The 15,656-nt window shown below is 37.9% G+C and overlaps 1 protein-coding gene across 1 annotated transcript in view; it reads left to right on the top strand.

Moving 5' to 3' along the window:
• Window positions 1-15,656, top strand: part of C1H11orf65 (chromosome 1 C11orf65 homolog) — a 103,122-nt gene that overhangs the window by 51,259 nt on the left and 36,207 nt on the right. Inside the window, exon 4 of the mRNA XM_061144294.1 lies at window positions 13,918-14,010. Within this exon, the coding sequence (XP_061000277.1) occupies window positions 13,918-14,010 (93 nt within the window). The remainder of the gene's footprint in view (window positions 1-13,917; window positions 14,011-15,656) is intronic.

Below are 15,656 nucleotides of genomic sequence, written 5' to 3'. Positions count from 1 at the left end.
GATATGAGTCCCAAACCAATGGGCTTTGTCATTAAAGAACCTAGGCAAGGAAGCAAATTCGCAGGCCCACCTAATTTATGAGCACAGTCTTCAGTCCTGCCCAAACAGGAACTCTAGCCATTCATGGAGCCCAGAAACAGATCCAAGCCTTTAGTTCAGTTCAGTTCAGTCACTCAGTCATGTCCAAGTCTTTGCGACCCCATGAATCGCAGCACGCCAGGCCTCCCTGTCCATCACAAACTCCTGGAGTTTACTCAAAATCATGCCCATTGAGTCAGTGATGCCATACAGCCATCTCATCCTCTGTTGTCTCCTTCTCCTCCTGCCCCCAATCCCTCCCAGCATCAGTATCTTTTCCAATGAGTCAGCTCTTCGCATGAGGTGGCCAAAGTATTGGAGTTTCAGCTTCAGCATCAGTCCTTCCAATGAACACCCAGGACTGATCTCCTTTAGGATGGACTGGTTGGATCTCCTTGCAGTCCAAGGGACTCTCAAGAGTCTTCTCCAACACCATAGTTCAAAAGCATCAATTCTTCGGCACTCAGCTTTCTTCATAGTCCAACTCTCACATCCATACATGACCACTGGAAAAACCATAGCCTTGAATAGATGGACCTTTGTTGGCAAAGTAATGTCTCTGCTTTTTAATATGCTATCTAGGTTGGTCATAACTTTTCTTCCAGGGAGTAAATGTCTTTTAATTTCATGGCTTCAGTCACAATCTGCAGTGATTTTGGAGCCCAAAAAAATAAACTCTGACACTGTTTCCACTGTCTCCCCATTTATTGCCCATGAGGTGATGGGACCAGAGGCCACGATCTTAGTTTTCTGAATGTTAAGCTTTAACCCAACTTTTTCACTCTCCTCTTTCACCTTCATCAAGAGGTTCTTTAGTTCTTCTTCTCTTTCTGCCATAAGGGTGGTGTCATCTGCATATCTCAGGTTATTGATATTTCTCCCAGAAATCTTGATTCCAGCTTGTGCTTCTTCCAGCCCAGCGTTTCACATGATGTACTCTGCATATAAGTTAAATAAGCAGGGTGACAATATACAGCCTTGATGTACTCTTTTCCTAATTTTGAACCAGTTCATTACTCCATGTCCAGTACTAACTGGCTTCTTGTCCTGCATACAGGTTTCTCAGAAGACAGGTAAGATGGTCTGGTACTGCCATCTCAAACAGTTTTCCACAGTTTGTTGTGATCCATACAGTCAAAGGCTTTAGCATAGTCAATGATGCAGTAGCAGATGTTTTTCTGGAATTCTCTTGCTTTCTCTAGATCCAGTGACTGTTGGCAGTATGTCCTAGGAATGTAATATAAAGCATGATGACTAGTTACCAATACTGTGTTGAATAATTGAAGGTTGCTGAGAATAAATCTTAAAATTTCTTACCCCCCCCCACAGAAATGGTAATTATGTGAAGTGAAGGATGTGCCAACTAAGCTTTTTGTGGTAATCATTTCTCTATATATGTGTATCAAATCATCATGTTGTATTCCTTAAATTTATACAGTGTTATATGTCAATTATGTCTCAATAAATATGGTGGGGGAAGGGGAGTTAGAAATATTGGTTTAACCCAAAGTCAGAAGATATTTTCTTATGTTTCTTCTAAGGGTTATTTGCTTTAGTTTTAGATTGAGATCTGATATCCAGCTCCAATTAATATACATATATGGTAACATATAGGACTATAGTTCATTTTTTTTCCTTCAGTTCAGTTCATTCTCTCAGTCTGTCAAACTCTTTGCAACCCCATGGACTGCAGCATTCCAGGCTACCCTGTCCATCACCAACTCCCTGAACTTGCTCAAACTGATGTCCATCAAGTTGGTGATGCCATCCAACTGTCTCATCCTCTGTCATCCCCTTCTCCAGGCTTCCCTGTCTTTTACTATCTCCCAGAGTTTTCTCAAACTCATGTCCATTGAGTCATTGATACAATCCAACCATCTCATCCTCTGTTTCTCATTCTCCTCCTGCCTTCATTCTTTCCAAACATCAGGCTCTTTTCCAATGAGTCTGTTATTTGCATTAGGTGGCCAAAATACTGGAACTTCAGCTTCAGCATCAGTCCTTCCAATGAATATTCAGGACTGATTTCCTTATTTTGAATGTTGAGTTTTAAGCCAGCTTTTTCACTCTCCTCTTTCACCTTCGTCAAGAGGCTGTTTAGTTCCTCTTCCCTTTCTGCCATAAGGGTGGTGTTATTTGCATATCTGAGGTTATTGATATTTCTCCAGGCAATCTTGATTCCAGCTTGTGCTTCATCCATCTGGGCATTTCACATACTGTACTCTGCATATAAGTTAAATAAGTGGGATGACAATCTATAGCCTTGCTGTACACCTTTCCCAATTTGGAACCAGTCCATTGTTCCATGTCTGGTTCTAACTGTTGCTTCTTGACCTGCATACAGATTTCTCAGGAGGCAGGTACAGTGGTCTAGTATTCCCATCTCTTTAAGAATTTTCCACAATTTGTTGTGATCCATAGTCAAAAGCTTTAGCATAGTCAGTGAAACAGAAGTAGATATTTTTCTAGAATTCTCTTGCTTTTTCTATAATCCAGCAGATGTTGGCAATTTGATCTCTTGTTCCTCTGCCTTTTTCTAAATCCAGCCTGAATATCTGGAAGTTCTCGATTCGCGTAATGTTGCAGCCTAGCTTGGAGAATTTTCAGAATTACTTTGTTAGCATGTGAGATGAGTGCAATTGTGCGGTAGTTTGAATATTCTTTCCTTATAAATCAAAGATAGATGTTTTCAGTCTTTTATTGAAAATACCATCTTTCCACAATAAATTGCAGTGGTGCCTTTGTTAAACTCATGAAATGATATACGTGAACTGTTTCTATCATTTTTATTCTGTTGGATTGATCTATTGTCTATATTTGGGTTAACACCACACTGTCTTTTAACTGCAGTTTTATAATGAGTTGATATATGGTAATACAGTCTTCCAGCTTTGTTCTTCTCCCGGATTATTTTATCTATTTTGGTACTTTTGCATTTCCATATAAACATTGGAATAAACTTATTTTAATTTCTAAATTTCTATTTTGATTTCTGTCAATTTTTGTTGACATTGTAACTGAGGGTGCATTAAATCAGTAGATAAATTTTGGAGAAGACCGACATCTTATTATGGGCTTCTCCAGTGGCTCAGATGGTAAAGAATCTGCCTGCAGTGCAGAAGATCTGGGTTGAACCCCGGATTGGAAAAATCCCCTGGAGAGGGGAATGACTTCTCACTCCAATATTCTTGCCTGGAGAATTCCATGGACCAAGGAGCCTGTTTTCATAAACATTGTATATGTTTTCATTCCTTTATATCTTCTTTAGTTTCTCTCCATGTTTTGTAGTTCATAGTGCAGAAGTCATACATATCATTCATTTGATTTCTAGGTTATTTGACGTTTTATGCTAAAATAAGTGGTCAGTCAGTCAGTTCAGTCGTTCAGTCGTGTCCGACTCTTTGCGACCTCATGAATCGCAGCACGCCAGGCCTCCCTGTCCATCACAAACTCCCAGAGTTTGCTCAAACTCATGCCCATCGAGTCAGTGATGCCATCCAACCATCTCATCCTCTGTCGTCCCCTTCTCTTCCTGCCCCCAGTCCCTCCCAGCATCAGGGTCTTTTCCAATGAACCAACTCTTTGCATGAGGTGGCCAAAGTACTGGAGTTTCAGGTTCAGCATCAGTCCTTCCAATGAACACCCAGGACTGATCTCCTTTAGGATGGACTGGTTGGATCTCCTTGCAGTCCAAGGGACTCTCAAGAGTCTTCTCCAACACCATAGTTCAAAAGCATCAATTTTTTGGCACTCAGCTTTCTTCACAGTCCAACTCTCACATCCATACATGACCACTGGAAAAACCATAGCCTTGACCAGACAGACCTTTGTTGGCAAAGTAATGTCTCTGCTTTTTAATATGCTATCTAGGTTGGTCATAACTTTCCTTCCAAGGAGAAAACGTCTTTTAATTTCTTGATTGCAGTCACCATCTGCAGTGATTTTAGCCCACAAAAATAAAGTCTGACACTTTATTTGTTAAATTTTATTTTCTAATGGTTCATTTCTCATTTATATGACTATAATTTACTTTTATATACTAACTCAATATCTAGTTATTTCTAATGTCTCTTTAATGGATTCTTTCAGGGTTGTTTTTTAGATTTTATTGAAGTATAATTGGTTTACCATGTTGTGTTAATTTCTTCTCTATAGCAAAGTGACTCAATTATACATATATATTCTTCTTCCTATTCTCTTCCGTTATGGTTTGTCACAGGGTATTGAGTACAGTTTCCTGTGCTGCAGAGGAGGACCTTGTTGTTTAACCATCCTATGTAGAACAGTGTGCCTCCACTGACCCCAAACTCGCATTGTGTTCGTTCCCTATCCCTCCTCCCCCTTGGCAACCACAAGTCTGTTCTCTGTGTCTGTGAGTCTCTTTTTGTTTTATAGATATGTTGATTTATATCAAATTTTAGATTCCACATATCATGCCAAGTGATAACATATAGTATTTGTCTTTCCCTTTCTGACTTACTTTTCTTAGTTTGATAGTCTCTTGGTTCATCCATGTTGCTACAAAAGGCATAATTTCATTGTTTTTGATGGTTGTGTGTCTTTCGGATTTCCACTTAATCATATCATCTTTGCACGATGACTTTTATTTTTCCTTTGCAAACTTTATACTTTTTACTTCTTGTTTTTGCTGTCTTGCACTGACTGCACCCTCCAGCACAATGCTCAGTAGAATTACGGACATTCTTGTCTTTTCCCTGAACATAGAGAGAAGTCATATAATATTATGCTAATACGCTAAGAAGTTATCTGTAATTATTTGTAGAAACTCATTATCTGTTTAAGGAAGTTAACCTAATTTCTCACTTGCTAAGATTTTTATTCTTGTTTTTACGAAAATTCTGGGTATTGAATTTGATCATATGTTTTTGCTGCACCTGCATGGTCATATGATCTCTTTCATTCTTTCTATGTAGTAAATTGTATTGATTGATATTCAAATGTTAAATGAACCTTTTATTCCTGGAATAAACTCCACTTCATCCTTGAATTAGTGTTTTTGTTTTCTTCAAATATATACTCAGAAGTGGAATTGCTAGATCATTTGGTAGTTCAAGTTTTAATTTTTTGATGAATCTCTATACCATTTTTCATAGTGGCTGAACCAATTTGCATTTATACAAATAGTGCAAAAGGGTTCCTTTTTCTCCACATTTTTGCCATCACTTGTAATTTCTTGTGTTTTTAGTAATAACCATTCTAACAGGTGTGAAGCAACATCTCACTGTGGTTTTGATTTGAATTAAGGAATTTGTCCATTTTGTTAAATTGTCAAATCTAAAATAGTTTGGCCAAAATTTGTTTACAATCTTTTCTTGCTGTCCTTTTAATATCTGCAAGATCTGTAGTAGTATTTTTAATATGTGATTTCTCTTTATTTCTCTACATCTTTATTTCTAGGAGTTTATCAACTTTATTAATCTTTTAAAAGACTGATCTTTGGCTTTATTGGTTTTCTCTGTTTTAACTCTATTTTCTATTTCATTAATTTCCAATGTTATCTTTGCTGTTTTTCTTTCATTTGGGGGCTTTGATTTACCGTTTTTTTTAAACCTTCTTGGGATGGAAAATTAGATCATAGATATTCAATTTTCATTCCTTTTATATGTATTTGACCCATTAACTTCTCCCTTCAATATTTCTTTAGATGTATCCACACAGATTTTGATATGTCACATACTTATTACCTGAGTTTAAACTATTTCATAATTTCCAAAGTGATTTTTTTTCACCTATGGATTATTAGAGCCACATTGATTAATGACCAGGTATTTATGCATTTTCTACTTATATTTTTGTTATTGATTTCTGGGTTAATTCCACTATAGCCAGACAACATACTTTAAATGATTTTAATAACTCAAAATTTGTTCATACTTAATACAGAAAAATTCTATTTTTGATAAACATTCCTTATTATCTTGAGGTTTTCCCTTCCGTCAGTTAGGTCAAGTTAGTTAATTACGTTTTTCAGTTCTTTCATAGCTGTCTTGGTCTGTTTGGGTTGCTGTACAACAAAAATTTATTTCTTATAGTTTTAGAGACTATGAAGTCCAAATCAAGGCACTAGCATACTTAGTATTTGTTGAGAATCTTCTTTCTGGTTCTTGTTATGTCCTTACATGTTGGAAGGGGTAAGTGATCTCTCTGAGCCATTTTTTGAAAGTGAAAGTGAAAGTCACTCAGTCGTGTCCAACTCTTTGCGACCCCATAGACTATACAGTCCATGGAACTCTCCAGGCCAGAATACTGGAGGGGGTAGCCTTTCCCTTCTTCAGGGGATCTTCCCAACCCAGGGATCAAATCCAGGTCTCCCACACTGCAGGCAGATTACCAGCTGAGTCACAAGGGAAGCCCTTTTTTATAAAGGCACTAATCCCATTCATGAGGGCTTTAAAACTTCATGACCTAATCAATTCCCAAAGTCCCACCTCCTCCTACCATTACCTTGGGGGAATTTCAATATAAATTTTGGAGACTTGGAAATATTTAGTCTATAGCAGGAGACTGACAAAATTTTTTGCCTATTTGTTCTATCTATTCTTGCGAGAAGTATGGTAATGTTTTCCATTATGATTGGGGATTCATTTATATTCCTGATAATTGTGTTAATGTTAGTTCTATACATTTTGAAGTAATGTTTTTAGGAACATATCAGCTCAAAATTGTTCTGTCTTATTGTTGAGTCAATCCTAATCAATATAAAATGTTGTTTCTCATATTTTCCAAAACTTTTTGCCTTACAGTCTGTTTTATTTTGTATTGATATAGTGACCCTAGTTTACTTTTGGTTAGTGTTTGCATGGTATCTTTTCTTATTCTTTTACTTTCTAACTTTTTGTGTTCTTTGAAAACAATGCAGAGTTGGATCTAATTTTAGTTAATCGTATATAATCATTGTCTCTTAATTAGCATGGTTAGACTATTTATATTTGTTAAAATTATTATATTTATTTAGTTTAAGTTCACAATATTGCTGTTGCTTTTCTACTTACAATCTGTTCTTCATGTATTCTTCATTTCCCCCCATTTCTTTGTATTATTTGGACAATTTTAATACATAACTTTTTTCTTTTCTATTAACTTTTTGGTTATTTTGATTGATTAAAAATGATCATAAATTATTTCTTATTCTTTCTATTGAGAGGTAAGTGACATTCTTTCTTCTTGCTCAATTTTGGCTATTTTAGTGACTTGCTTTACCACTAAAACAAATAAAATAGAATATGACATTCTGGGGCCTTTGTGTCTAGGTAATAAGAAGCATTGCAGTAAAAAAAAAAAAAAAGAAGAAGAAGAAAGAAAGAAAAAGGAAATTCTCCAGTTGTCCTGTGGTTAGAACTCCTAGCTTCCACTGCAGAGGGCCCAGATTTGATCCTTGGCCAGGGAACTAAGATCTTGCAAGCTACATGAGGCAGTCAGAAAAAAGAAGAAGAGGATGAAGCATTGTAGTTTCCATGTCTGTGTCATAGAACGGTCCTTCTGATTGAAGCCAGTCACAGGATACCACAGTCCCGAAACTGCCATGCCAAGCTAGCCTAATGGAAAGGCTACCTAAACCTGGGCCATCCCAGGTTTATCACCTATTTCTTTCCACTTACAAGATACATAAATGAAAAAGCCATTTTCAATGTTCCATCCCCAGCAGATGTAACATAAAAAGAACCAAGAAACATAACTGATAGCTAGAATTGAGGCCTCTGACATAAGACACAACTTGAGTCATATGAGCCAATCCCAGCTTTACAATCCATCTCAGATGAAGTCTCAATCATTCTCAAAGTGAAAACCAGACATCCTTACTATGTCCTACCCCAATTTGCCACCCTTAATTTTGAGCATAATAAAATGGTGGTTGTTCAACATCCGAGAGTTTTGGGGGTGGTTTGCTATGTAGCAATAGAGTATCATAAAAGTTACATATTATTTTAATGGGGTGACTTAGAGTTTACAATATGTATCCTTGACTAATTTCTACCTACATTAAGTTAGTAATTTTACCCTTTCCAGAACAGTGCAAGAATATTAAAACAGGTTAGCTCCCTTTATCATCTTCCCCTTCTGTGATTTTTGTTGTCAGATATCTTCACTTAGGTTTTTCTTTTAAGTATAAGAAGACATTCTTTTTATTGCTTTAAACAATTAGTATTCACTTTTTATTGTGGTAAATATACATAACATAAAATTTACCATAACAACCATTTTTAGGTGTACAATTTAGTGACATTAATTACATTTATAATGTTACATAGCCATTACCACTATTTGTTTCTAGAACTTTTACATCACCTCAAACAGAACCTCCTGTAGCTACTGAACAATAACTCATCATCCTCCCTGCCCACTAGGCCATGGTAATCTCTATTTTACTTTCTGTATCTATGAATTTGTCTATTCTAGGTAGTTTGTATATTTGTCCTTTTGTCTCTGTCTATTTCATTTAGTATAATGTTTTCAAGTTTCTATCTGCATAACTGAGGTTATTGATATTTCTCCTGGCAGTCCTGATTCCATCTTGTGGTTTATCCAGCCCAGCATTTCACATGATGTAGAGTACATCAAAGAGTATTTATCTTTTAATGATTTTTATTCTTCTTCCTGCTGAGTCATACTCTGCCCATGATATCTTTAATATAAACACTAGGTAAAAGGTTAAGCACATATTTATTTCCTACTGCTGCTAAAACAATTGCCAAAATCTTAGTAGCTTTAAACAACAAAACTTTTCTTTTCGTAAAATTTTGGAAGCCAAAATCTGAAATGAATCTCATTAGGCTAAAATCAAGATATTAGCAATACTGTGTTCTTTCTGTAGACTTTAGGGAAGAATTTGTTTTCTTTCCTTTTCCAGGCTTTAGCGACTGCCCACATTCCTTGATTCATGGCCTCCTTCCATCTTCAAAGTCAACAAGGACTTAATAAATATGTCTCACATTACATCACTTTAATGATGACTCTTCTGTTCCCTTTTTCATTTATACTGACCCTTTTTCCACTTGTAAGCCCCCCTCTACTTTTTTGGTGTGATGATTCACTGGCATGAGGAATTCAAAATGACCAGGTGACAGTATCAGTTTCCCTTTTAATGGAACTTCTTGTTGTGTGCTTCGGTGGAAGCATTTCTCTGTGGTGGGTGGGTGTGCTCAGTCACTCAGTCGTGTCCAACTTTGCAACCTCATGGACTGTAGCCTGCCAGGCTCTGTTGTCCAGGGAACTTTTCAGGCAAAAATACTGGAGCAGGTTGCCATTTCCTCCTCTAGCGGATCTTCCCAACTCAGGGATTGAACCCACATCTCTTGTGTCTCCTGAATTGTCAGGCAGATTCTTTACCACTGCTCCACCTGGGAAGCCTCCTGGGGGTGCAAAAACCTCTATATCCACAGAACCCAAAGGTAAAAGAATGAGAAGTAAAATCTTCACTAGTGGATTATTACAGATAGTATTGAAAGGGAGGTACTTTCATTTCCACCCTTTAAATTTCAAACTCATAAACTCTGGTTGGCTATTAATTCAGAATATATTCTATAACATGAAGGACATCACTGTAGTCTGAAAAGTGTTGTCACTGAAACTATAACTGCAACTGAGTCTCCAAAATGCCAGACCAACATTCAATCAGGCTAGGTGTTTTAGAGTAATGGAGAACAGGGTCAGTCAGTTCAGTCACTCAGTCATGTCTGACTCTTTGCAATGCCGTGGACTGCAGCATGCCAGGCTTACCTGTCCATCAGCAACTCCTGGAATTTGCTCAAACTCATGTCCATCCATTTGGTGATGCCATCCAATCATCTGTCATCCCCTTCTCCTGCATTCAATCTTTCCCAGCATCAGGGTCTTTTCCAATGAGTCAGTCTTCACATCAGGTGGCCAAAGTATTGGAGCTTTAGCTTCAACATCAGTTCTTCCAATGAATTTTCAGGATTGACTTCCTTTTAGTCCAAGGGACTCTCAGAAGTCTTCTCCAACACCACAGTTCAAAAGCATCAATTCTTCAGCACTCAACCTTCTTTACAGTCCAACTCTCACATCCATTCAAGACTACTGTAAAAAACATAGCTCAGCAAAGTAATGTCTCTGCTTTTTAATATGCTGTCTAGGTTGGTTATAATTTTTCTTCCAAGAATCAAGCAACTTTTAATTTCATGGCTGCAGTCACCATCTGCAGTGATTTTGGAGCCAAGAAAAATAAAGTCAGCCACTGTTTCCACTGTTTCTCCATCTATTTGCCATGAAGTGATGGGACCAGATGCCATGATCTTAGTTTTTTGAATGTTGAGTTTAGAGCCAACTTTTTTACTCTCCCCTTTCAGTTTCATCAAGAGGCTCTTTAGTTCTTCTTTGCTTTCTGCCATAGGGGTGGTGTCATCTGCATATCTGAGGTTATTGATATTTCTCCCATCAGTCTTGATTCCAGCTTGTGCTTCATCCAGCCTGGCATTTCACATGATTTACTCTGCATATAAGTTAAATAAGTAGGGTGAGTAGCCTTGACATACTCCTTTCACAATTTGGAACAAGTCCGTTGTTCCATGCCCAGTTCTAACTGTTGTTTCTTGACCTGCATACAGATTTTTCAGGAGGCAGGTTAGGTGGTCTGGTATTCCCATCTCTTAAAGAATTTTCCACAGTTTTTTTGTGACCCATACAGTCAAAGTATTTGGCATAGTCAATAAAGCAGAAATAGATGTTTTTCTGGAACTCTCTTGCTTTTTCTGTGATCCAGTGGATGTTGAAAATTTGATTGCTGGTTCCTCTGCCTTTTCTAAATCTAGCTTGAACATCTGCAAGTTCTCAATTCATGTACTGTTGAAGCCTAGCTTGGAGAATTTTGAGCATTATTTTGTTAGTGTGTGAGATGAGTACAATTGTGCAGTAGTTCGAACACTCTTTGGCATTGCCTTTCTATGGGACTGAAATGAAAACTGACTTTTCCAGTTCTGTGACCATGGATGAGTTTTCCAAATTTGCTGGCATATTGAGTGCAGCACTTCCACAGCATCATCTTTTAGGATTTGAAATAGGTCAACTGGAATTCCATCACCTCCACTAGCTTTGTTCATTGTGATGCTTCCTAAGGCCCACTTGACTTCACATTCCAGGATGTCTGGCTCTAGGTGAGTGATCACACCATCATGGTTATCTGGGTCATGAAGATCTTTTTTGTATAGTTCTTCTGTGTATTCCTGCCACCTTTTCTTAATATCTTCTGCTTCTGTTAGGTCCATACCATTTCTGTCCTTATTGTGCCCATCTTTGCATGAAATATTCCCTTGGTATCTCTAGTTTTCATAAAAAGATCTCTAGTCTTTCCCATTCTATTGTTTTCCTCTATTTCTTTGCACTGATTATTTAGGAAGGCTTTTTTTATCTCTCCTTGCTGTTCTTTGAAACTCTGCATTCAGATGGGTATATCTTCCTTTTCTCCTTTGCCTTTTGCTTTTCTTCTTTTCTTAGCTATTTGTAAGGCCTCCTCAGACAACCATTTTGCCTTTTTGCCTTTCTTTTTCTTGGTGATGGTTTAGAATACTGCCTCCTATACGGTGTCACAAACCTCTGCCCATAGTTCCTCAGGCATTCTGTCTATCAGATCTAATCCCTTGAATCTCTTTGTCACTTCCACTGTGTTATCATAAGGGATTTGATTTAAGTCATACCTGAATAGTCCAGTGGCTTTCCCTGCTTTCTTCTATTTAAATCTGAATTTTGCAATCAGGAGTTCATGATCTGTGCCCCAGTCAGCTTCTGGTCTTGTTTTTGCTGACTATATAGAGCTATCCAGGTGTATAAAGTATCAATTCCAGTGAGAATCAAGTGTTGCCCCTTCTGTAATGAAAGTGTTCCGACTAACTGATATCCCACAAGAAACCTGGTTAATTTCCTCAAGGAATGAGACTATATCAGGGGATTAGAGTTGCCCTCTACTTTGACAAAGTGTACACTCAGCAGTAGTAGTAGCCAGATATAGTGAGTTAAAATTCATGTTGCTGATCCCACAGATAACCTCCATTCCTGTTGCCATGGCCATTTTGTTCACGAGCCTATTGAACAAGGAGAACAGCGGCTAGGGAAAAAAGACTGACTGAATGGGTCAACTTGCCCACTTGATTATTAATATTCTTCTCTTCTGAAATTGCTTTTTGGTGAGAATTGATATGGGATACGAATATCTTCACAGTTGGTGCTCAAGTGTGAGAGGTCTGGAGGGGTCTGATCTCTTCCCCAACAATTTTCTAACCAAAAAACAAGTTTCTTTCCAAATCCCTGACCATCCAGCCAAACCATCAGTTATTCTCCATCTGTAGATCTGTATTACTGGCCATCTTTCCTTCCAGGCATAGTATACAATGGGTATGATGCTTGAAGTTCTGTCCCCTATAAGTATTTCTCTTCTGAGCCATTCTTGGATGAGGTTCCATGTACATATGGAACTTCCTATGGGTCATACTTTGCACTAGACCTCCTGAGACCTGCTAGGTCCTGAATTTACCAGTAGAATTCTAACTAAGTGATGTTGTGTGACTTCCACGACAGGGCCTTGCAATTTCTCTCTCTCTATGTCTATATCTCTCGTACTTTGAAACCTACACACTGCGAAGAAACTCTAAACTGAAAGTGTATGTGGAGAGAGAAGCCAGGTCACCACAGATGTTCCAACAATCCAAGCTGAAGACCCAGATGTGTGGGTGAGACCATATTAAATCACCCAACTCCATCTGATCTGGCAAATGACTAGGCCCAAGTACATGATTCCACTCAAAAATAGAAGTTCTCTTTCAACCCACAGAAAGTGGTTTTTGCTTTAAGTCACTAAATTTGAGAGTGGTTTGATACAGTAATATACAAATTTAGAAAATACTGTTCAGATTTCAAACCATCATAAATTCTTCTTGATACTCAATTTGGGGTTTTACTTAAGAATATTACATCTTCCTTTCAGAAAGAATATTATTTGTCTTGATATGGGCTGCACCATCTCCCACAGGCAATTGTGGTGGGACTTCAAATTGTGATACTGGTGTTAAGGATTACTTCAACTTGGCTTTTTTTGATTTGATTTAATATAAGCAAAGGAGTGGATGGGGAACATTTTTTAAGAGTTATTTAGGGTTTTGGGAGGAATAAGGTATGAGGGAAAATGTTACCAAAGATAGCTTTCCAAGATACAAGAATTGCTTGGAGTAGTTTGACTAAATTTGCACTAACATGAGAAGTAGATAAGGTTTGTAAATCAGTGGAATTACTACAGGAATAAGGAGGCTTTTGTAATGATAATAAGATAATATTTGTTGAATGCTCTTCTGTGCCAGGAGCTGTTCTAAATGCTTTACAAACATTGACTCATTTATTCCTAAATGTAGCTGTATGAAATAGAACTGTCATTCCCATATTTTAGATAAGAAACTGAGCCCGGAGGTTACGCAGCTTGTTCAGGATCAAGTGCTTACACAGCGAGTAAGTGCTAACACTTGAGCCCAGACAATATCACGCCGTGCTTAGTGCACTCCACCACTAGGCTGTGTTTTGTCTTTCTGCTACATTACTCTGGACTATACAAAAGTGATACAACCAAAGTTTTGGACATTTTATTTACACTTCCTGGTAATAGAATTACCAATTTAAGGGTAAACCCCTGTGAGAATAATACCAGTATTACCTGGCTTGTGAAATCAAACTGTGACTGGATAATATTTCTAAAATCTATTTCACAACAGTAAAATCTATCTCATGATTTTCACTCGTTTTGCCCTAATTAGGCAAAAAGCTAATTAGAGGTAGAAAACCCAGTTTCAACAGTAAAATCCTATGTGTTTGAACCTTTAGAATGTCGCTGTATTCCAACACTTTAAACGTCTGATTAACATAAGAAGACAAGGGGAGCCTCGTCAGATAGTGAGATATATTAATCCTAAAGAGGTAAGGACATTATATTTTTTTTCATGATGTATAAATACCTTTATTTTTTATTCTTTTCAAGTGAAGTATAATTGCTTTACAATGTTGTATTAGTTTCTGTCGCACAATGAAGTGAATAAGCTCTATGTATACATATATCCACTCTATCTTAGACCTTCCTCCCACCCCACCCATCTAGGTCATCACAGAGCCCTGAGCTGAGCTCCTTGTGGTGTACAGAAGGTTCCCACTTGTGTGAAACTCCAGTTTCACACAAGATAATGTATATACATCAATCCTAATCTCTTAATTCATCCCACCCTCCCATTCCGCTGTGTCCACATATCTGTTCTCTACATCTGCATCTCTACCCTTGCCCTGCAACTGGGTTAATCTGTACAACATTTCTAGATTCCACATATATGCGTTAATATCTTTGTTTTCCTCTTTCTGACTTACTTCACTCTGTAGGACAGACTCTAGTTCATTCATATCTCTACAAATGACTCAATTCTGTTTCTTTTTATGGTCGAGTAACATTCCATTGTTTATATGTAGCATATCTTCTTTATCTATTCATCTGTCATTGGACATTTAGGTTTCCATGTCCTGGCTATTGTAAATAGTGCTATAGTGAACATTGGAGTACATGTGTCATTTAGAATTATAGTTTTCTCAGGGTTTATGTCCTGTAGTGGGATTGTTGGGTCATATGCTTCTTCTTTTTTAGCTCTTTAAGGTGGAGCTTTTTAAGTTTCCATACTGTTCTCCACAGTGGCTGTATCAATTTATATTCCCATCAACAGTGCAAGAGGGCTCCCTTTTCTCCACATCCTCTCTAGCATTTATTGTTTGTAGATTTTTTTGATGATGGCCATTCTGACCAGTATAAGATGATGCTTCTGTTGTACTTTTGATTTGCATTTCTCTAATAATTAGCACTTCATGGGAAATAGGTGGGGAAACAGTGGAAACAGTGTCAGACTTTATTTTGGGGGGCTCCAAAATCACTGCAGATGGTGATTGCAGCCATGAAATTAAAAGACGCTTTCTCCTTGGAAGGAAAGTTATGACCAACCTAGATAGCATATTAAAAAGCAGAGACATTACTTTGCCAACAAAGGTTCATCTAGTCAAGGCTATGATTTTTCCAGTGGTCATGTATGGATGTGAGAACTGGACTGTGAAGAAAGCTGAGCGCTGAAGAATTGATGCTTTTGAACTGTGGTGTTGGAGAAGACTCTTGAGAGTCCCTTGGACTGCAAGGAGATCCAACCAGTCCATCCTGAAGGAGATCAGTCCAGGGTGTTCATTGGAAGGACTGATGCTGAAGCTGAAACTCCAATACTTTGGCCACCTCATGCAAAGAGTTGGTTCATTGGAAAAGACCCTGATGCCGGGAGGGATTGGGGGCAGGAAGAGAAGGGGACGACAGAGGATGAGATGGCTGGATGGCATCACTGACTCGATGGACTTGAGTATGAGTAAACTCCAGGAGTTTGTGATGGACAGGGAGGCCTGGCGTGCTGTGGTTCATGAGGTCGCAAAGAGTCGGACACAACTGAGCGACTGAACTGAACTGAACTGAATAATTAGCAATGTTGAGCATCTTTTTATGTGCCTCTTGTCATCAGTTTCTCATGTTTGGAGAGATGTCTGTTTAGGTT

Source organism: Dama dama, chromosome 1, assembly GCF_033118175.1.
Source record: "Dama dama isolate Ldn47 chromosome 1, ASM3311817v1, whole genome shotgun sequence".
NCBI classification, from domain to species: Eukaryota; Metazoa; Chordata; class Mammalia; order Artiodactyla; family Cervidae; genus Dama; species Dama dama.
Note: the sequence above shows the minus strand (reverse complement) of the source record. Positions and strands in the feature narration are given on the sequence as shown.